This window comes from Macaca fascicularis, chromosome 16, assembly GCF_037993035.2.
Source record: "Macaca fascicularis isolate 582-1 chromosome 16, T2T-MFA8v1.1".
In the NCBI taxonomy this organism is placed as follows: domain Eukaryota; kingdom Metazoa; phylum Chordata; class Mammalia; order Primates; family Cercopithecidae; genus Macaca; species Macaca fascicularis.
In genome coordinates, this window is record NC_088390.1 from 17,964,362 (window position 1) to 17,984,861 (window position 20,500).

Sequence of the window (20,500 nt, forward strand, 5' to 3'; positions counted from 1 at the left end):
GTCCTGCATGGCCCAAGTTCCTGCTCACTGCTCACGCTTTGCTCAAGCAGGCGGCCCCTGTGCTGCTTGCAGTCTAGGACCTGCTGGCCTTTCCTCTGGCCACAGCCTATCATAGCACACCAGGGGCAGTTATGTATTCCTCTCACCCCACCCCACCTGGAGGGAGAGGCCCATGTTTGCACTGCTTTCATCATCTTTCCTTCTCTGCATTCTCTCCAGCTCAGCTTCCACCACATGTACCCAGAGCTCTGGGCTCTGCTAGAGGTGAAATGGTCATCCTGAGGCATACAGCCTGAGATGAGCTGACCCTCTCTCCATGCACCAGGCTCAGGCCACCTGAAAAGACAAGGTAGGAGAGACCCTTGCAGGTCTGTGGGCCAGGAAAGCTCTGCTGCATGAGGACTAACTGTGTTTACAACACTGAACATTCCTGGGCTTTGTCTTCTTTTTATGTTGTTTCTACTGTGTTGGTTTTTGTTTTTTGTTTTTTGTTTTTTTTGAGGTGGAGTCTCACTCTGTCACCAGGCTGGAGTGCAGTGGCGCAATCTCAGCTCACTGCAACCTTCGCCTCCCAGGTTCAAGCAATTCTCCTGCCTCAGCCTCCCGAATAGCTGGGATTACAGGCGCACACCACCACACCCAGCTAATTTTTGTATTTTTAGTAGAGACAGGGTTTCACCATGGTGGCCAGAATGGTCTTGATCTCCTGACCTCATGATCTGCCTGCCTCAGCCTCCCAAAGTGCTGGAATTACAGATGTGAGCCACCGCGCCCGGCCTGTGTGTTCTTTAAGAGGTTTCAAATCATTTTGAGGGACTTAGTGGACACAAGTAAGTACATTATAAATATCTGTCAAGTCTAGGACTGCTGAATTCACAGGCCCTGGGCTAGAGGGGGCTTCCCTGACTGGTCAGATGCTTTGAGTCTGTTCCCTTAGAACTGTTCCCTCCCAAGCAACAGCCACAGTGACTTGTGCTCATCCTGGAAAAGTGAATACTGCCCGGAGCTCCGGAGACAGTAAAAGGAAGGAAAGGACCCTCTCCTCATCCCTGCTAATGTCCCAGACTCTTCAGGTCTGGGGGCAGGGAGGTATTTTTGGGACTGGGAATCTGTGACTTACAGAGATTATGCAAAAATAGGAGGGGAAATTTGGCACCGCTATCAGAAAGAGAGAGTGTGGCCTTGTACTGTCTGATTCACAAAGGCTTGGCAGGTCACAAGAGGAAGACATGAGCTGTTACACAGGTAGGGGCTGGGGTGGACAGCAGGCTCGGCTCGGCTGGTGACTCCTCACCATTCCTTGGGTTATGAGCCAGCTGTCTATGGGCTCCAGGTCATACTCCCCACCTCTACCTTTCTTCTGGGCCGAGGATAGAAAAGTCTCAGAAAGAAAAGTCACAGCAAGACCCATGAGAAAGAAGTCAATAGCACATATTGTGGAAACAGAAAAGTCACTCTTCAGACGTGACCCTTTGCCACGTAAGGAAATCTGATGCCCTGCTCCCAACCTCCACCCCTGGCATGTCCCCCTTACCTGCCTGGAAAAAAGAAGAAAAGTTTAGTAACCAAGAATCCCAACAGGATAACATACACTCATGCCAACTACTCCCGTGCCCTTGGAAAATCTCCCGGAGATCACAGGTTGACCAGAGCTGCTTCTCTCGATTACGGCTATCAGGGTTGGCAGGCAGTCAACTTTTCAAAGAACCAGCTTTTACAGGAGCATTTCTACTTTTTTCTTTTTCCTGCATTTTTTCTTTTATTTTTTTTCTCTTTTCTAGTGGCTTGTGTATTCTTTTTCTAAACTCTTGAATACTAAATTTAGATGTATTCTTCATTGCCTTTTAAAATATTTACTTATTTGAGGTGAGGTCTCACTATGTTGCCTAGACAGGGTCTCAAAATATCCTGGGTGCAAACAAAGCAATCCTTCTGCCTCAGCCTCCCAAGTGGCTGGGATTACAGGTGCCCGCCACCACACCTGGCTATTTTTTTTTTTTTTTTTTGAGACAGAGTCTAGCTCTGATGCCAGGCTGGAGTGCAGTGGCACAATCTCGGCTCACTGCAACCTCTGCCCCCCAGGTTCAAGAGAGTCTCCTGCCTCAGTCTCCCAAGTAGCTGGGATTACAGGCACATGCTGCCACACCCAGCTAATTTTTGTATTTTTAGTAGAGACGGGGTTTCACCATGTTGGCCAGGATGGTCTTGATCTCCTGACCTTGTGATCCACCCACCTCAGCCTCTCAAAGTGCTGAGATTACAGGCATGAGCCACTGTGCCCAGCCCTGATTTTCGTATTTTTATTAGAGACAGGGTTTCACCATCTTGGCCAGGCTGGTCTTCAGCTCCCACCTCAGCCTCCCGAAGTGCTGGGATTACAGGTGTGAGCCACTGCGCCCAGCCCTGGGATGACCTTTTCTTGACTGACTTGGTTGGATTTGATTTGTGGAGGTGTGGCTACATAAGTTTCTTCCCTTTATTTATTTATTTATTTATTTATTTTATTTTTGAGATGGAGTTTCACTCTTCTTGCCCAGGCTGGAGTGCAATGGCGTGATCTCGGCTCACCGCAACCTCCGCCTCCCGGGTTCAAGCAATTCTCCTGCCTCAGCCTCCTGAGTAGCTGGGATTACAGGCATGTGCCACCATGCCCAACTAATTTTGTATTTTTAGTACAGATGGGGTTTCTCCATGTTGGTCAGGCTGGTCTCAAACTCCCAACCTCAGGTGATCTGCCCGCCTCAGCCTCCCAAACTGCTGAGATTACAGGCATGAGCCACCACGCCCAGCCTTCCCCTTTTCTATTGTGTTCTTAAGTTCTCCCTTGGCCTCGTTTTCATTTCTAGGTCAGTATGGCTTGGGATGGGACAAGGTAACCTGAAATGCTGCAGGTGGGCAAGAATATGTGTAGACACACACAGCCCACATGCTCTGCTGCCCTGTATTGCTGAGGCTGTGGCCATGGCATCACCCCATTGAGCAGTAAACATGAAAAGCAATCTGATGGCTGGGTGCAGTGGCTCACACCTGTAATCCTAGCACTTTGGGAGGCCAAGACAGGCGGAGTGCCTGAGGTCTCAGGAGTTCAAGACCAGCCTGGCCAACATAGTGAAAACCCGTCTCTACTAAACATAATTAGCTGGGTGTAGTGGTGGGCACCTGTAATACCAGCTACTCAAGAGGTTAAGGCAGGAGAATAGCTTGAACCTGGAAGATGGAGGCTGCAGTGAGCCAAGATCATGTCACTGCACTCCAGCCTGGGCGATAGAGCGAGACTCCATCTCAAAAAAAAAAAAAAAAAAAAAAAGCAATCTGCCTACCACTGGGTGGAAAACCTGCTGGAGTCATCGGGACCTTTGAAAATGGGGAGCTAGTCCAAGCCACACACGCAAAGGGCGAAGGGCAGGAAGTCACTCACATCTCCTGGGCTCAGACCCAGGCCTGGGCACTGATAATGGCAGGGGTGCAGCAGGACACGCCCTGGCATGGACAAAGCAGGCCCTGGAGCCAGAGTGAGGGACAAATGAGGTCAGTCTCGTAGGGACACAACAGGGCTGCTCCCAGTGCAAGCCAGGGTTGGCCAGCACGAGGGGATGTCCTCACCAGGCAGTATCCTGGTAGGCCCCTAGCTGGGCTCTCTAATGCCCACCCTGGGGGCAGGTGGGAGGACATTCTAAGTAATGGGAGAATCAGAGCCATGAGCACTGCATTGATTTTGGGTGTCCCAGTCTCAGGGGTTCAGGTGGCACTGCCCACTCCTGTGGAAAAGCAGGGCACTGAGGACCCAAGGCAGCCAGCTGACTCTTCTGCGCCCTCTGGTGACCAGTGCAGAGGGATGCATGCCCTCAGATCCACCAGGCAAAGGCCAGCAAGGATGAGGGAGTCCCTTCCCCCAAGAAGGAGCATCCCCTGGAAACCAGCACTGCTGCCTGCCTGGGTCCACTGGACAAGGACTTTAGAAGGCTAAAAATTGGTACCTAGGAAGCAAACAGCCCTTTGCAAACCTTCCTGTCCAGTGGACAGATGATCACTGCCCTCTCTAGCCCAGCTGGGGGACCCAGACAGGACTTCCAGCTGTTGTGGGCAGCTATTCCAAGGGCCCTCCTCCTCCCTGCCCCTGCAAACAGACATGCATCCATACGCATTTCTTAGTTAGGCAAAAAGAAAAATATCATGAGAAGCATTAAGACACACATCCTTTCCCCTTTAGTACTCTGAAATTGTACAGAAAGCATGGCTATGTTTTGGGGGGGCCCAAACACATACCATTCCCTCCACTTCACTGTGCTGCACCCCCTCACCGCCACAGAACACCCTCCCAGCCACCACCCAACTACGCCAGCTCTGTAAACAAACGCTGGCTCTCGAGTGCCTTCTAATGGGGTTGGTACTGCTCTGCTAGGCCAGCAGCAAATGGCCATCAGAGATGTGGCCCGGGTCAGCATTGTCCCTCCTGGTGCAGGCCATGGTTTTATCAGGGCACTGACCACCACCCTGGGACACTGTAACAGGTGACCATAGGAGACTTGTGCCTGGAGAACTTGGGGCCACTGTGGTAGGACGAGCAGGTGTTCTGGAGCTGGACACTCCTAGGATTCGAACCCTGGCTTGCTGCCTGCTCTCTGGGTGTCTCAGCCTGTCTCCCACCTCCCTGGGACTGTTTCCTCCTGGGTGAATTGGGAATTTCATGTGTGGCATCACCTCACAGGGTGAGGTGAAGACTCAATGAGGCACTACCTGGGTTCCACGGGTCTCTCCCCTGGGGTGTATCTGCCCCCTGTGCAAGCCAGTTTCTGCTGAATTACCCAGCCAGCTTTGCCAAACCACCTGGCTTTCCCTCCAGAAGACTCCAGGCAAAAACACAGGGTTAAACACCTACCCCTTCTGAGCTCTGTTTTCGACTGTCTAGGGCAGAAGCAAGTCCTCCGACAGCCTGAGGATCCTCATAGGTTACCCTGGAGATGAAGAAGCAGCACGAGCAGAGTTAATTTTCCTCCAGTGGTCATGGAGGGCTTGTAATCACTTCTGTCCTATGGTCCTTCCTCAGATGTCCTTGGAAAAACATTTCCTGAGACCTTGACATTGAGCAGAGGCTAAGGGCTCATGTTGTCTGTCTCCCTGCAGTGGACGCTAGGAGGCCTGGGTCCTAGCTCAGGCTGAGCCACTAATCTCTGCGATCTTAGATTTTGTGCACCTAAATATCCCTGTCTTGAGTAACAATACTGAGCATCTCTGAAGCTCAATGTCAGGGTGTCCAAAGTACCCTAATACTCCTCAAAGGGAAGACCAGATAAACACAAAGTAACATTAATTCTTATTTTAAAAGCAGCAGCCTCAGTGGCATTTGACAGGGAAGGTAGTCTCTGGGACCTGGGACTGTCACTGATTAGTGTCTGCAGCAGCAGCAGCATAGGGAAGAAAGAGAAAAGCGGTCTCTTACAACTGACAGGAGAAATCCTACTCCAACCAACTCCAAGGGCAGGAAAGTTTGTGTGGGGGGGAGGGGGCAGTGGGCAGTTGGTGTTAATTCAGTATCTGCATCTAATACCGAGTCCTCACAGCCATGCTTTAAAGTTCCTGGCAGTCCTGGACATGGTAAATAAATGACTTTTTGTGCTGGCCTATGACCAGGCATGGGTCAATCCCCCCAATATCTTTAGAAAGCCACTAGAAGGGGCCCCACATACGTCTTGCGCTGCTCAGCCAAGGAGTTTCCTCTTGTCTGGGCAAACATGTCAAAGCTGTCACGGGGATTACATTGCTGGAGTGAACTGAGGGTACCACTGACGCTCTCTGTCCCCAAGTCTGTGGCAACAAAACAAATGGGTGGCAGATGAGAACAAAATGTAGACTGTAGACCTGATGAAGGGCCCGTGAGCTAGGACGCCAGCCAGGCAGGTTTAGGGTTCATGGGGAGGGTAGGGCGGGACTTTTCCTTGGTACTCCCAGTGCACCACATGCCGGAGGAGCCAGGGTGGGCCAGATGGGGGACGGGACAGCCACTGCCCCCCCAAACTGCTCAAGGAGGCAAAAGGGTCATAACAAAAGGGAGACTGCTGGGGTGACAAGGCAGGGACTGGCGCCAGTGCACCTGCAGATTTTCCATAATGCCCTTCTCGTTTGGGCTCCTCATTAACTCAATCACAATGTCCAAGGACCTGGGACATCTATTTATTCAGCAAATATTTCTTATGCACCCACCATGTTCAGAGCTAGATCTTGAGTAGACCAAATTGAATCTGATATGGTCCTCAGCTTCAAGAAGTTCAGAGTGGGTGAGAGACAAGCCACAGCAGTGCTTAGCTTGAGACATCAGGAAAGACTCAAAACCAACACAAGAGGGGGTCTGTAAGGATAAGGGGGAGGATGCTATGGGGAGAAGGGGAAAGGCAGATAGAAAGGCACAGGGTTTGGAGGCCAGGTTGTGTGAAGTGAACAGTGCTCGCAGGAAGAGATTTGTGGAGGAAGTGGCTGGTAATATCTCAAATGCCAAGTAAAGGAGTGGGTGGGAAGACACTAGACTTTTTTTTTTTTTTTTTTAAAGAGACAGAGTCTTACTCTCTTGGCATGATCATGGCTCACTATAGCCTTGACCTCCCAGGCTCAAGTGATCCTCCCACCTTGGCCTCCCAAGTAGCTAGGACTAGAGGCGTGTGCCACCGTGCCCAGCTGTTTTAAAATTATTTTGTAGAGACAAGGTCTCATTATGTTGCCCAGGCTGGTCTCAAACACCTGGCCTCAAGTGATCTTCCCACCTCGGCCTCCCAAAGTGATGGGATTGCAAGTGTGAGCCACCACCCCTGGCGGACACTACACATTTTTTTTTTTTTTTTTTTTTTTTTTGAGACAGGGTCTCACTGTGGGTGCCCAGGCTGGAGTGCAGTGGCACCATCTCAGCTCACTGCAGCCTCGACCTCCTAGGCTCAGTAGATTCTCCCACTGCAGCCTCCTGAGTACCTGGGACTACAGGTGTGTGCCACCACTCCCAGATAATTTTTTGTATTTTTAGTAGAGATGAGGTTTTGCTATGTTGCCCAGGCTGGTCTTGAACTCCTGGACTCAAGCAATCTGCCCGCCTTGGCTACCCAGAGTGCTGGGATTACAGGCGTGAGCCACTATGCCTGGCCTACTAGACCTTTTTTAAGAAGAGAGGTAGCAGAAACCAATTTGAATTTTTTTTTTTTTTTTTGAGATGGCATCTTGCTCTGTTGCCCAGGCTGGAGTGAAGTGGCACGATCTTGGCTCACTGCAATTTTTAGTAGAGATGGGGTTTTGCCATGTTGGCCAGGCTGGTCTCGAACTCCTGACTTCAGGTGATCCACCCGCCTCGGCCTCCCAAAGTGCTGGGATTACAGGCGTGACAATTTGAATTTTACGTATTAAATCTGGCCATCATGTATGCTGGACTGACCGAAGGCACAGACATCTGTTCCGATACAGAAATAGTGGCTACAAATATATGAAATATTGAGAAGCTAGAATTACAGCAACTGATAGCCACTAGAAGTTTAACTCAAGTCAAATGAAAGGAAGGTAGACAGAGAATTTTTTTTTTTTTTTTTTTTTTTTTTTTTGAGACGGAGTCTTGCTCTGTCACCCAGGCTGGAGTGCAGTGGCCAGATCTCGGCTCACTGCAAGCTCTGCCTCCCGGGTTCAGGCCATTCTTCTGCCTCAGCCTCCCGAGTAGCTGGGACTACAGGCGCCCGCCACCTCGCCCGGCTAGTTTTTTGTGTTTTTTTTTGTTTGTTTGTTTGTTTTTTTTTTGAGACGGAGTCTCACTGTGTCGCCCAGGCTGGAGTGCAGTGGCCGGATCTCAGCTCACTGCAAGCTCTGCCTCCCGGGTTTTTACGCCATTCTCCTGCCTCAGCCTCCCGAGTAGCCGGGACTACAGGCGCCCGCCACCTCGCCCGGCTAGTTTTTTGTATTTTTTAGTAGAGACGGGGTTTCACGGTGTTAGCCAGGATGGTCTCGATCTCCTGACCTCATGATCCACCCGTCTCGGCCTCCCAAAGTGCTGGGATTACAGGCTTGAGCCACCGCACCCGGCCGAGAAATATTTTTTAAAAAGGAAAGCAGAAAACAAGACAGAGGAAAGAATTTTGAGGGCTGTGCTTATTCTTTCAATGTTATAATTTCATTTGTTATAAATTGGTATCATTCAGTATAACCAATGCGCTAGAGTCATATACACACTTTGAATGTACAAACTAAATGAACTGTGGAAAGTAGAAAGTGGTGAGTTTCTTTTAAGTTCCAGACAATGGACTGCTTTAGGCTGATGGTACAGTTCAAGGAGAGCAAATATTTCAGTGCTGCTACCTCCTGTTTCCAAGCCCTCTGTAGATATCAACAATCAATCACAGACTTTTCTTTTTTTTTTTTTTGAGACGGAGTCTCGCTCTGTCGCTCGGGCTGGAGTGCAGTGGCCGGATCTCAGCTCACTGCAAGCTCCGCCTCCCGGGTTCACGCTATTCTCCTGCCTCAGCCTCCCGAGTAGCTGGGACTACAGGCGCCCGCCACGTCGCCCGGCTAGTTTTTTTTTTTTTTTTGTATTTTTTAGTAGAGACGGGGTTTCACCGTGTTAGCCAGGATGGTCTCGATCTCCTGACCTCGTGATCCGCCCGTCTCGGCCTCCCAAAGTGCTGGGATTACAGGCTTGAGCCACCGCGCCCGGCCAATCACAGACTTTTCTAAGCCCTGATGTGGCTTCAGCATCCTCCTCAAACCTGTGTTCCAAGAAGCCAGTGAGCTGAAACCTATCTGCCCTCCTTGACCTAGTTAATATTGATTGTTTGGTTTTTTTTGTTTTTTTGTTTTTTTGTTTTTTTTTTTTGAGACGGAGTCTCACGCTGTTGCCCAGGCTGGAGTGCAGTGGCGCGATCTCGGCTCACTGCAAGCTCCGCCTCCTGGGTTCACGCCATTCTCCTGCCTCAGCCTCCTGAGTAGCTAGGACTATAGGCGCCCGCCACCGCGCCCGGCTAATTTTTTGTATTTTTAGTAGAGACGGGGTTTCACTGTGGTCTCGATCTCCTGACCTTGTGATCCGCCCGCCTCGCCCTCCCAAAGTGCTGGGATTACAGGCTTGAGCCACCGCGCCCGGCTTTGTTTTGTTTTTGAGATGGAGTCGTCCCCCAGGCTGGAGTGCAATGGCGCGATCTCAGCTCACTGCAACCTCAGCCTCCGGGGTTCAAGCAATTCTCCTGCCTCAGCCGCCCAAGTAGCTGGGACTACAGGTACCCACCACTAAGTCTGGCTAATTTTTTTGTATCTTCAGTAGAGACAGGGTTTCACTACTTTGGCCAAGCTGGTCTCGAACTCCTGGCCTCAAGTGACCCACCAACCTCAGCCTCCCAAAATGCTGGGATTATAAGCCCGGGCTTGACCTAGTTAATACTGAAAAGGAAATTACTTCAATCATAGAGAATGTTCCATATAAAACATGGCAGGTGACCTTTCTTTTCTTTTTTTTTTTTTTGAGACAGTGTCTTGCTCTGTCGCCCAGGCTGGAGTACAATGACGCGCGATCTCAGCTCACTGCAACCTCCACCTCCCAGGCTCAAGCAATTCTCCTGCCTCAGCCTTCCAAGTAGTTGGAATTGCAGGCACTCACCATGCCCAGCTAATTTTTGTATTTTTACTAGAGACTGGTTTCGCCACGTTGGTCAGGCTGGTCTCAAACTCCTGACCTCAGGTGATCCACCCACCTCGGCCTCCCATAGTGCTGGGATTACAGGTATGAGCCGCCACACCCGGCCGTGACCTTTCTTTAATTCCTTGAAATTTCCCCCATCCCTGCTTTCCAACACAGATTTTAAACTTCAAATTTAGGGGAAAAAAAGGTATGCATTGAAGGTAAGGTGGTACAACTGGCTAGGACTCAGGAATACACTTTCACATGTATTCCCAAAAGACTCTCTTTGGGTCTTCCAAGAAAGAAAGAGAGGTAGCCTGCAAGGGAGGCCAGTGGTAGGAAGTAAGTAGGCCCTTTTGTCCCTATGAGACACTCACCCAAGCCTGCAAGCTGGGAGGAGAGGGAAGATGGGGGCGCTGTGTTCCCCACCATCGGGCTCACCACGGCTGGAGACCCTGGCCCCAGGTCTATTAAGTTGTCTTCAGTCACTTCGTTCAGTACCTGTCAGAATGTGAGATTGGTCATGAGCCCCAGAACCCTGGAGTCAGGCTCTGAGGTAGAAGCTAGCAAGGCAACTGTGCAGGGTTCTGAGAAGAAAAGCATCGGCACTGCTCCAGTACAGAAGCAAGGTCACTTTCCCCATCTGCCTTCCGGGTCCATGGTGGCCCTTGATGTCAGTGAGCCCTGCCCACTGCCTCTTCCCCCTCCCCAGTAGAAGGAGGGGTTGCTGAGTCAACAGTGACTGTCCTGGGAGCTACAGACTTAAGAGCTTCCTTGCCACCCTCCCATCAGGGGTGCCTGCTAGCTCTGCCCTAGTATCCCATCAACCAAAGCTTGCTCTTCAATTTCCCAAATATTTCAACCCCAGTTAGAAAAACTGGAGGTCTCTCCAACCTCCAAAACGTGGAGGGGTAGGTCTGGCCTCAGGAGATGAGAGGATTCTGAAGGAATACTTACTCCATTACTGGCATTTTGAACCGATCGGCCAGACCTGTATCGTTCGAACCTAACGGGGGAAGGGAAAGCAGAAGTAAGGAGAGAGGATGCCTGTGATATGGGCCTGTGGGGTGCTCACTAGTCCTATGAAGAACCTCTGGGACCAAGACCAGCCAGTCCTAGTTGGGGGCTAGGGAGTGAAACCATATATCAACTCTGCCACGGCTTCCTCTGTGTGTGTGGCTCCCCCTGAGAGGATCAGCCTCTCACCCAGAACCCTGAATGGGCATCAGAAAGGGGTGGTGGCTGGCCCATCATGGAGGTCATTGTGAGTGTCCCCAGCCTCTCCTCACATACCTGGGCCCAGAGAGCTCCTCTTGTCCCTGGAGGGAGGATGGCTTAACCACCTTACCTTGGAGCTCTCCAATGTTTACAACGTCAGGCAGTAGCTGCAGACTCCCTACTTCACAGGGCTGTGTTGAGAAGCGCCCAGCTAGTGTTCCTAACATGCTCCCAACTGAATCTCTGGGGAAAGGGGTTGGGGCATGCATAGGGTGGGCACCAGTAGGAGGAAGGTAGATGCATGGCCCTGACTGTGGCCTGGGGAAATGCTCGCCAGTAGCTGCTACAGAGAGGCCTGGACCAATCATCGAAGGACTGCTAGAAGGGTGGAGTGAGTGTCTTCCGCACCCAATCGGGCAGTGCAGGGGGACTTGGCTTTGAGCAACTGTCGAAGGCCAGGTCATCCTTATGTCAGGTGGGGAATGGAAGAGTAGTAATGAGGTGTGTGTTGGGGTGGGGCAGAACAGATTATGTTCTGCATCATATTTAAAAACTCCAAATGCCACGGGCAGCGGTAGCTAAGAGACTTTCCAGCTGGAGCCTTAGACACCCAGCTTTAGTGAGTTATGCCGCTCCACTTCTGTCTCCCAACTTGCTGGGGTCAGCATCTGGTGACAAGGGATCCCCAGGAGGAATGATCTGGGTAGGCAGTGAGTGTCCCCTGTGGTTTTAAAAAAGACTTGTGTGTTTTTTCAACAGTGGTCTACAAGGAGAACAGGAATATTAATACATCTGAAACAATTTTAATCCTGGGGTAACTTTCCCACACTCATCTTCAATGAACAATGACTCTCATCAAAGACACTCTAACCAGGATAGCACTTCTAGCCACCAGCCCTGGCTTTGCCTCTGAATTCTTTGTAATGCTGGGACTGGGGGACTGTTGGGTGAAAATACCCATATTAGTTAGCTCCTGTTATGCTTTCTAGCAGGGCTTAAATAGATTTAACAGGTTAAATGCAAGCCCATTTACCATGGAGAAACTGGAACCACATGGCAAGACAAAGGGGCCTCCGGCAGGGAGTCAAGTCCCCTCAGATCTGCTCCTGTTCTTCAACTGATGCACTGGGGGTCCCAGGGACCCCCCACACTTACTGCAGAGGTTTCTTCGCCTGTCAGGTGGGCACAGAGCCACTGGTGTGTACTTCCATAATCAAAAGATGAGACAAGGCCCAAGGCTGTGACGGCCACAACAAAACCACTCTTTAGGCCCCCAAAGGGTAATGCAAACGCAAGCATCTGTCCCTCTGACCCTAACTGACGCCAGATCCTCGTCCTCCTGATGAATCCAGCAGTAGGGTGTGAGTCAGCTGGTTGGCAGAGGGGACCAGGACCTCAGGTCTGCAGGGGACTCAAGCCACTGTCCTGTCCTCTCAAGCCTCATCTTTAAGGGGAAAAGGCTGGCCTGATCATGGTCCTTTCTGGTCCTTATGCTGAGTCCTTCATGGATAAGCCCAGTGTGAAAGCTTATCATGTGAAAGCCCAGTGTGCTCCCATCAGGTGATGAGATGGGAACAGTGCTTGCCATTATTCCTCCTATTTAAAACTAGGTCTAAATAAGACATTTTGGGCTTTGTCCTGAAGGAAGGCTTTGGAAATAAAAAAGAATTTGCAGGTTTGTTACCTCAAACCCAAAAATGATTTGGCTGCAGAAAGAACTGAAATGAATGTGTGCACGCTTCCCTAAGCAGCAGCATTCCGGCACTTACACCCGCCTGCTTCCCCTGAATGCTCTAGATAACACTGACATTTGCAAAGGGAAAAGCTTTTTTCCTTTCTTTCTTTTTTTTTTTTAAGATGGGAAAGAGGAAATCCTTTTTCTTAGTAGAGATTTTTTTTTTTCCCTTTAATCCTTTTCAAATTCAAAGGATCATCAAAGGAGCAGGTGCAGCAGCTCTGGGACCCAGAGCCCCCCAAGTGCTACCCCTCCCTGGGGCTGGGGGCGGCGGGGCAGTGGGGAAAGGCAGAGCAGCCTGAGGCTTACAAAGGGCAGAGCCTAATTCTGCACGTCAACTTCCTGCTGCTTCTGCTGCTCGGTTCCCAGGAGGACAAGAAGCATTTTCCCTGTCAGCCGGGAACAAATTAGCATCTCTGATGAGTATTTTCCAACTCTAATCTCTCTCCCTCTCCCTCTCTTTCCTTTGTTTATGAAAGAAATCCCTCTGTTATGGCAACAATCTTTTCAAGGGGAAAAAAAAAGAAAGAAATCCGGCTCCCACCTCTCATATCGAAGGAAGACATTGTTGAGGTCGTCGTTCACATGCAGCAGCTCCTCGGTGACCTCCTCGTTGGACACGCGGGAGATGAGCTCCACGATGCGCTGCTGCATGGCCCGGCAGGTCCTGTTCAGCTCCTAGGGAACACATGCACCTCTGGGTAGCCTGCTGGGTGTGCTTTTTGTCACATTCTATTTCCTTTGAAAAAATTTGTACTGATTCTTAAAAGTCACAAAAGGAGTACATGCTTGTTCATGAAACCAGACATGTGCCGAATTCAAAGTAGAAGTTCCCTCTTCACAGCCTGCCCATCCTTCCCCAGAGGAAGCAAGTACTTTTTCAGCAGACAAATGTCCAGACAGACATACTGTTGTATGTATACAAGTACATGCTTGTACAAATCATTAAAAAATATTAAAATGTGATTCTTTGCAGATTGCTTTTTCTCAACAAAATATTCCAGACACCGTTCCCCATCACTTGGTACAGACTGCCTCATTCCTTTGTGTGTTTCATAATGTATCTCGCCATTCTTCTATTGTTGGACATTTAGGTTGTGGTCTCTCTTTCTGTGGCCAACCCAAATAATGCAGCAATGAACACCTGTACACAAACATGCATATGCACTTGGGCTAGCACTTCCATAGGAGGAGTTCCTTAGGAGGGAAATTTCTAGGTGAAAGGGTATGGTCATTTATAACATCAATTAGTAATAGTAAAAGGCACTCCAGAAAGATGACATCAGTCTACTTACACTCCCAGCAATAGCAGGAGTGTATTTTATGACTGCATTAGGTATATTTTGGTGGCGTGTCTGCCACTTTGCCGAGGCCTCAGAAGCCCAGGCAGCTCCCTGGCTGGCCAAAAGAGGACATTCGCACACCCCAGTTGCCACTGGAGCCCTCTCTACCCTTAGAAGCAACAACCCCCTGATGACAGAGCCTTAGCACTTTATGGCCTGGCTTCCATGAACCTTCCCTGTTCCAGAACAGCAGACTTACTGATGCCCTTGTTCAAATTTGCTTATAGAGCTCCCTCAATTCCTGCCAGGCCCCTTGCCATCTCGATGCCAGACTGAGGATGCTACAGAGGAGGGAGCTGGCAACCCTGCCAGGCTGGCCCCCAAGCATCCCTGACTACAGGAACTGCCTGTGACCAAAGCGCCAAGTCCCAGTGTGCCATACAGGGTTAAAGCAGAGGGAGATGCTGTCCCCACCTACCTGGGCACTGGAGGGTGCCAGTGAGTTAAGAGGATAAGACATGAAAGATAAGTCCCTCGTTCTCACAGCTCAGTTTCAAAACAACTTCATTTTGAAACCGTTTCTGGTAGAAGTGACTGATTTATTCACAGGAGACATGGTAATCTCTTTTTAGTTCCTCATATTGTCTCATAATCTGGCTAGCTTGGCTAAAGGGTCTTCCTTCCTACCACATCATAAACTCTTGAGGGGGTGTTGCCATTTATCCACTCAAGGATGCCCTCAAGCCCTGCACTGAGCCACACAGTGAAGAAGCCCAGTAATCATCTGCTGAACACATCACACAGGTGGTCAATCAAGCCAAGTGGGGAATCAAAGGCATCCCCCCTGTATGTCCCTGGTATCCTGCAACACAGCACTCACACAGGGGCTGGGCTTCTTATGTGCCTTCCCCTCTAGACTGAAGCTCCTTGAGGGCAGAGAAGGCATTTCCCTGGTACCCATGACTGACACATGGGAGGCACTCCCCAAGTACTTCTGAGAGAATTAACGACTCTAAAGTATTCAGAGGCTGGTGCGGTGGCTCATGCCTGTAATCCCAGCACTTTGGGAGGCCGAGGGAGGCGGATCACTTGAGGTCAGGAGTTTGAGACTAGCCTGGCCAACATGGTAAAACCCCATCTCTATGAAAAAATACAAAAATTAGCTGGGCACAGTGGCGTGCACCTGTAATCCCAGCTATTCAGGAGGCTGAGGTGGGAGAATTGCTTGAACCCAGGAGGCAGAGGCTACAGTGAGCCGAGATTGCACCACTGCACTCCAGCCTGGGGAACAGAGTGAGATCCTGTCTCCAAAAAATAAAAATAAAAAATAAAGTATTCTGAACTCTTGTCCCCACAAACCACCAGCTCAGTTATCCACATACACTCAGTCTTCTCAGCACTCTTCACTCAGAGAATCGGGAATTTTTGTTCATCCAGGATCTAATTTTCCCTCTCTAGGACTCATCCCAGGCCCCACTGAACCAGCAGTAAGCACTTATAAACATACAGATAAGTGCTAGAATTAATAAGAAGAGGTGAATACTGGATCTTAATTGCAGGGGACACTGCTATCTAGTAAAGAGAAAACTCCACAAAATGTCCACTCTCTTCTGTTGTGAATGGCTCATGTCCCCAGGCCAGGCAGGAGAGGGGCTCTCAAGAAGCTGCCTGGGCCTCGGGGCCTGCCAGATGTGGTCTGGATTGCCAGGCAATAATGGCCACAGGCGCCAATGGACACTCACAGGTCAAAGCCCAGTCACAATTACTGTACACAGGAAAACCAACAATGCAGGGGAAACACTCATTACAGAATGAAGCATGCTCAGGAGTGATGCTGATAAAGCCAGGCCCTTAACATTAAAACAAACAAAAACAAAATAAAAATGTCCAAACTTATGAAAGAAGCAATCACATTAGATCATGTGAAGGATTCCAACAGCCAGGACAAGTGAACAATTAAAATAATCATAGTATTTCTAATAGATTGTTAAAACGCAGTGAGCATCTCTGTTCAGGGCTGACAGGGGAGCATAGATTTAGGTTAACTATCCTCTGTCAAAGACCATCCTCCCCTGCTTCCTAAAAGAAACAAAGGATATGTGGCCAACACTTGGGCAGCATATTTACCCCGCACTTTGGAAGAAGTACCAGAGGAAGACCTAGCAAAAGTGTGCAGGATGAAAAAGAGAGGCTGGGCAGTAGGACAGAGAAAACAGGTCAAACAAACTTCTGCCTCTCTGCTCTGCCATGGACTGTTCCAGGCCACCGTACGGGTCTCCTCCCCAGGGATGCGGACGTGCCAACACACAAGGACCAGGCCAGGCACTGCTGAGCTCCTCCTTGCTCTAGCACTCCAGGTGTCTGTGGAAAATCTCTGATGAGCAAAAGGATCTCAAGTCCTAGCTCAGGACCCACCCCCTCCTGCAAACAGGCCCATTACAAGAAAGTATGGCCTCTGGGGCTTGTGGCCTAGCAGCAAGCCCTGGCTGTCCTTGGTTAGGGAGGGAGAAAGAAAAAAGTCAATCACATTCTCCAATCACAGCTGCAGGCCAATCACAAGGCACAGGACCTGCAAGCCAGGGGAGTGTGGGAGCATGTTGTGGGAAATAGATCCAAGTTACCCTCCAGAAGACTGGGGCATCAGCACCTAAGGCCCATAGGCCATCTTCAAACACACCTCAGACTTTTCAGGATATAGGTGGCCTCAGGCACTTTCCACATTGCTCAAGGGCTCCTGAGAAGTTGGCCATCTACCTACAATGTCCCTTATCTCCTTTTCCATCAAACAAACTCCTACTCATCCTTCAAGGCCTCAGGATGTTTCCCCACCTCAGGATTTTGTCACAAAAATTTTCAAACATACACCAAAACAGGATGAATTTTACAGTGGACAGACACCATATGCCTGTCACCTAGATTGTATCATTAACATTTTACAGTGCCAGCTTTAACACATACTTCCCATTTATTCATCTTCCCGTTCACATACAGTGTTTTCTGGGGATCCCCCACCATCCCACCCTCCTCAAGACTCCCACAGCATTCAACACACTCCAGTCTGTCATCAGAGCCCCTCTAGAAAAACCTCCAGCAAGGGGTGACCAGCCCCCATTTGCACTCCACACAGCAGAAGCCCCAAAACAAAGAGTAGGCCTCGTGGGTGGTTCACTGGATTTAGAGGAGAACCAAACCAGATTCCTCAGTAGACAGCAGGAAGTGTCTCAGAAACATGGCTACAAATACTCCAAGCACCGGCCGCCTGATGGAAGGGAGCAGGGGTTGATGTCAGTCTCTCCCACAGAGCCCTAGCCCCAGCTGGGTGCTGGGGACCAAGCTGCAGGCAGCAAGTAGCCTGTGACTGGATACACTCTCCAAGTCTTCAGTCCTCTGCAGGCCTGCTTCTCCCTGTGTAAAACAAGGGGGCTGCATTCATGAGGAAGTTCTTCTGCAGAGGGCCACTGACGTGCTGCAGCAGCCTCCATGGCACGGGGCCAGGGCAGCTGGGGCTGCTCTGCTTTTCTCGATTTCAAATGTTGCCATTCACTGTAAAATTTTATTTGTGGAGGAAAAGGTGCCATTACTTTATTTATTTATTTATTTATTTTTTGAGACGGAGTCTTGCTCTGTCACCCAGGCTGGAGTGCAATGGCGTGATCTCGGCTCACTGCAAGCTCCACCTCCCGGGTTCATGCCATTCTCCTGCCTCAGCCTCCTGAGTAGCTGGGAATACAGGCGCTGGCTACCATGCCTGGCTAATTTTTTGTATTTTAATAGAGACGGGGTTTCACCGTGTTAGCCAGGATGGCCTCGATCTCCTGACCTTGTGATCCACCCGCCTCAGTGTCCCAAAGTGCTGGGATTACAGGTATGAGCCACGGGGCCCAGCCATTATTTATTTATTTATTTATTTATTTATTTGATTTGTTGAGATGGAGTCTTGCTCTGTCACCTAGGCTGGAGTGCAGTGGCATGATCTCAGTTCACTGCAGCCTCCGCCTCCCAGGTTCAAGCAATTCTCCTGCCTCAGCCTCCCAAGTAGCTGGGATTACAGGCATCTGCCACCATGCCTGGCTAATTTTTGTATTTTCAGTAGAGATAGAGTTTCACCACATTGGCTAGGCTGGTCTCGAACTCCTGACCTCAAGTGATCCACCTGCCTCAGCCTCCCAAAGTGCTGGAATTACAGGCGTGAGTCACTGTGCCTGGCCTCCGTTACTTTTTTAAAACGTTTGGCAAGTATTAGATGATTTCTGAGGCTCTAACATTGTGACCTCGGCTTGGAGGAAGAATGAGCCCCAAGGGCACAGAATGCAGTGATCTCATCAATAGTCAGCACCAGGAACATCTGCTCTGGCCTTGTGTTTGCTGCCTCTTCCCCACAGCCTTCCCACTGGTGTGGTGGGTTAGATAGCTCCCAACCCCACAGGCAGGGCCTCTATGCTCCAATCCTGGAGAAGCATCCCGATGGCTTTCCAAAGAGCTATGCTAAAGACAGGCCCAGAGACTACGACTTGGGGCTTCCACTTCAGGGATTTCCAGGGGTCTCCACACAGAGAAAGCTTTACCATCTCTTGACTTCAGTCTTTTACATCTGTTTCAAAAAGGAAGAAAAGGCCGTGCGTGGTGGCTCACACCTGTAATCTCAGCGCTCTGGGAGGCTGAGGCTGGTGGATCACCTGAGGTCAGGAGTTCAAGACCAGCCTGGCCAACATGGTGAAACCCCGTCTCTACTAAAAATACAAAAATTAGCCGGGCATGATGGCAGGTGCCTGTAATCCCAGCTACTTGGGAGGCTGAAGCGGGAGAATCGCTTGAACCCAGGAGGCGGAGGTTGCAGTAAGCCAAGATCATGGCACTGCACTCCAGTGTCGGTGACAAAGCGAGACTCCTTCTCAAAAAAAAAAAAAAAAGGAAGAAAAAAAAGGACAGAAGGTGAGAGGAGGGCCAGATGTTAAGACTTTTGCTACCACAGTGCCAGGTGGCCACCTGCATGTCCTCTGTGGTGTCATCACAGCCAGACCCTCAGTAGGCTCACTTGGGAGACTTTCCTCTGCTTCCTCCACCTCCAAATCACTCAAACAGAGTGATTCTCTTTGGGCCTAAGACAACTGAGAGCCTACTGCTTGCTCAGGTCACCCTTTCCACTATGCAAGAGCCAGGACAGGAATTTCCTAAACGTTGATGACTTCAGCTTTGGCCTTCTCCTATTTCTGGTCCTCAACAGAGGGAAGAACAGCTGGTCACTTGTACAAAAGCCCTCCATCTATTAGAACACCTTGGTAAATATCCTCTCTTTTCTATCTAATTAATCCCAATGCCTTTATCTTTTCTTCAAGGGACATTCTCATCCCTACCTCACGCAACAGTCTTTTAATCATCTTTATGGATTTCCTCTGAGCCCTCCACAAGTTTGAAGAACAGGGAATAAGGTCCTGAAGATCTGTTTTCTGTTGCTGCAAAGATGGGAGGGAGAAGAAAGTCTTTGTTGATGAGAAAGGGGAATAAAGAAGTTAAACATGTAGAATAAACCAGATTTCTCTAGAGAAAATGGCCTTGGCCATTCTGTCTTTATTGAAATGAGATGCAAGAAGCAAGAGGAGATACACCATCTGCTACTTGGAGAAACGAGGAGGAGGCCTCTGTTATTATCTGATGCTGATGAATGGCCACAGAAGAACATATATTTTTGGCATCATTGTATTAATTAAAAGTTATTCATTGAAGACTAAGCTCAAAATGCTAAATTGGGAGAGACAGAGGGCACTGGATGACAGAATCGCAATCTTTAAAGATCCCAGAAAACCGAACTCAGGCTTTCTGCAGGTAAGGGCACGCACTTTAGCAGGGACAGATGCAGTGTCTTGAATTTTGGGCCCAGACCTAAAGGTCCTTGCACAGGATGACAAAGATAGGCTTAACCACCAGACGAGAAGTGACGCAGCAGGGTTTTCAGCTGATAGAAACTCTCCATTTTATAATGTCTGCCTCTTGTGAAGAACTGCCTATCCATCCCCATGGTGGGCTGCCAACTGTCACATTTGTTCCATGTGGAGACTGGGCAGTGGGTGTGGCTTATGACAATCTTCAAATATTTAAGGATCTACCCATGTGAAAGAGGAATTAGTCTTGTTCTAGTGTCTAAGAAGACAGATCAGGATCAAGGTTACAGGGAGACACACTTTAGATCAATGTGTGAAAGGCTTTCTAACAACAGTCATGAAAGCTAGGATTTGTGAGGCCTTACCTAAGCCCAGCCCTGCTCCAGGCACTGCCAAGGTGTGAGTGATCACTCCAGTCTAGAGAGGAGAAGAGGGCCTGGAGATGGCTGGTGACTTACCTGGCATCACCCAGCTCATCAGTGGGAGGGGATGGATGGGAAGACATTAATTCATAGGCCTGTGTAATTTGTATGTCTGCTGTGCTGCTGCCCAAAGTCTAACCAAGATGTCCATTTGAAAGCAAGTGGGCTGCTGTGAATAGCCTGTCATTGGGGATGTGCAGAAAGACCCAGTAGACAAGACGCTGTGGAAGAAATCTGAACACAGGTGTAGAGCTGAACCAACTTCCTGGCAGGTCTCTCCCAATTCAGAGAGTGGAGGATTTGATACATAGCTCAAGAGGAGGAGTTGCTGT

General features: G+C 49.6%; 2 protein-coding genes across 17 annotated transcripts in view; one reads left to right on the forward strand and one right to left on the reverse strand.

The window, feature by feature from the left end:
• Positions 1 to 13,547, forward strand: part of RAI1 (retinoic acid induced 1) — a 192,844-nt gene extending 179,297 nt beyond the window's left edge. Inside the window, exons 5-6 of the transcript XR_012425321.1 lie at positions 220 to 349; positions 13,064 to 13,547. The gene's annotated coding sequence lies outside the window, so the exon portion shown is untranslated. The remainder of the gene's footprint in view (positions 1 to 219; positions 350 to 13,063) is intronic.
• The window catches only part of TOM1L2 (target of myb1 like 2 membrane trafficking protein), a 132,062-nt gene that overhangs the window by 12,994 nt on the left and 98,568 nt on the right, over positions 1 to 20,500 (reverse strand). For 8 of the 16 annotated variants that reach the window (XM_074018714.1, XM_074018713.1, XM_074018711.1 and 5 more), the window contains 5 exons: positions 13,129 to 13,262; positions 10,589 to 10,637; positions 10,009 to 10,132; positions 5,688 to 5,805; positions 4,880 to 4,955 (listed from right to left, as the gene is read on the reverse strand). In XM_074018714.1, coding sequence (XP_073874815.1) covers positions 4,880 to 4,955; positions 5,688 to 5,805; positions 10,009 to 10,132; positions 10,589 to 10,637; positions 13,129 to 13,262 — 501 coding nt within the window. Of the gene's footprint in view, positions 1 to 156; positions 337 to 1,294; positions 1,382 to 4,879; positions 4,956 to 5,687; positions 5,806 to 10,008; positions 10,133 to 10,588; positions 10,638 to 13,128; positions 13,263 to 16,813; positions 17,273 to 20,500 lie in introns of those variants that run through there. The other 8 variants (XM_045376253.3, XM_045376252.3, XM_045376251.3 and 5 more) reach the window with 4 other exon arrangements.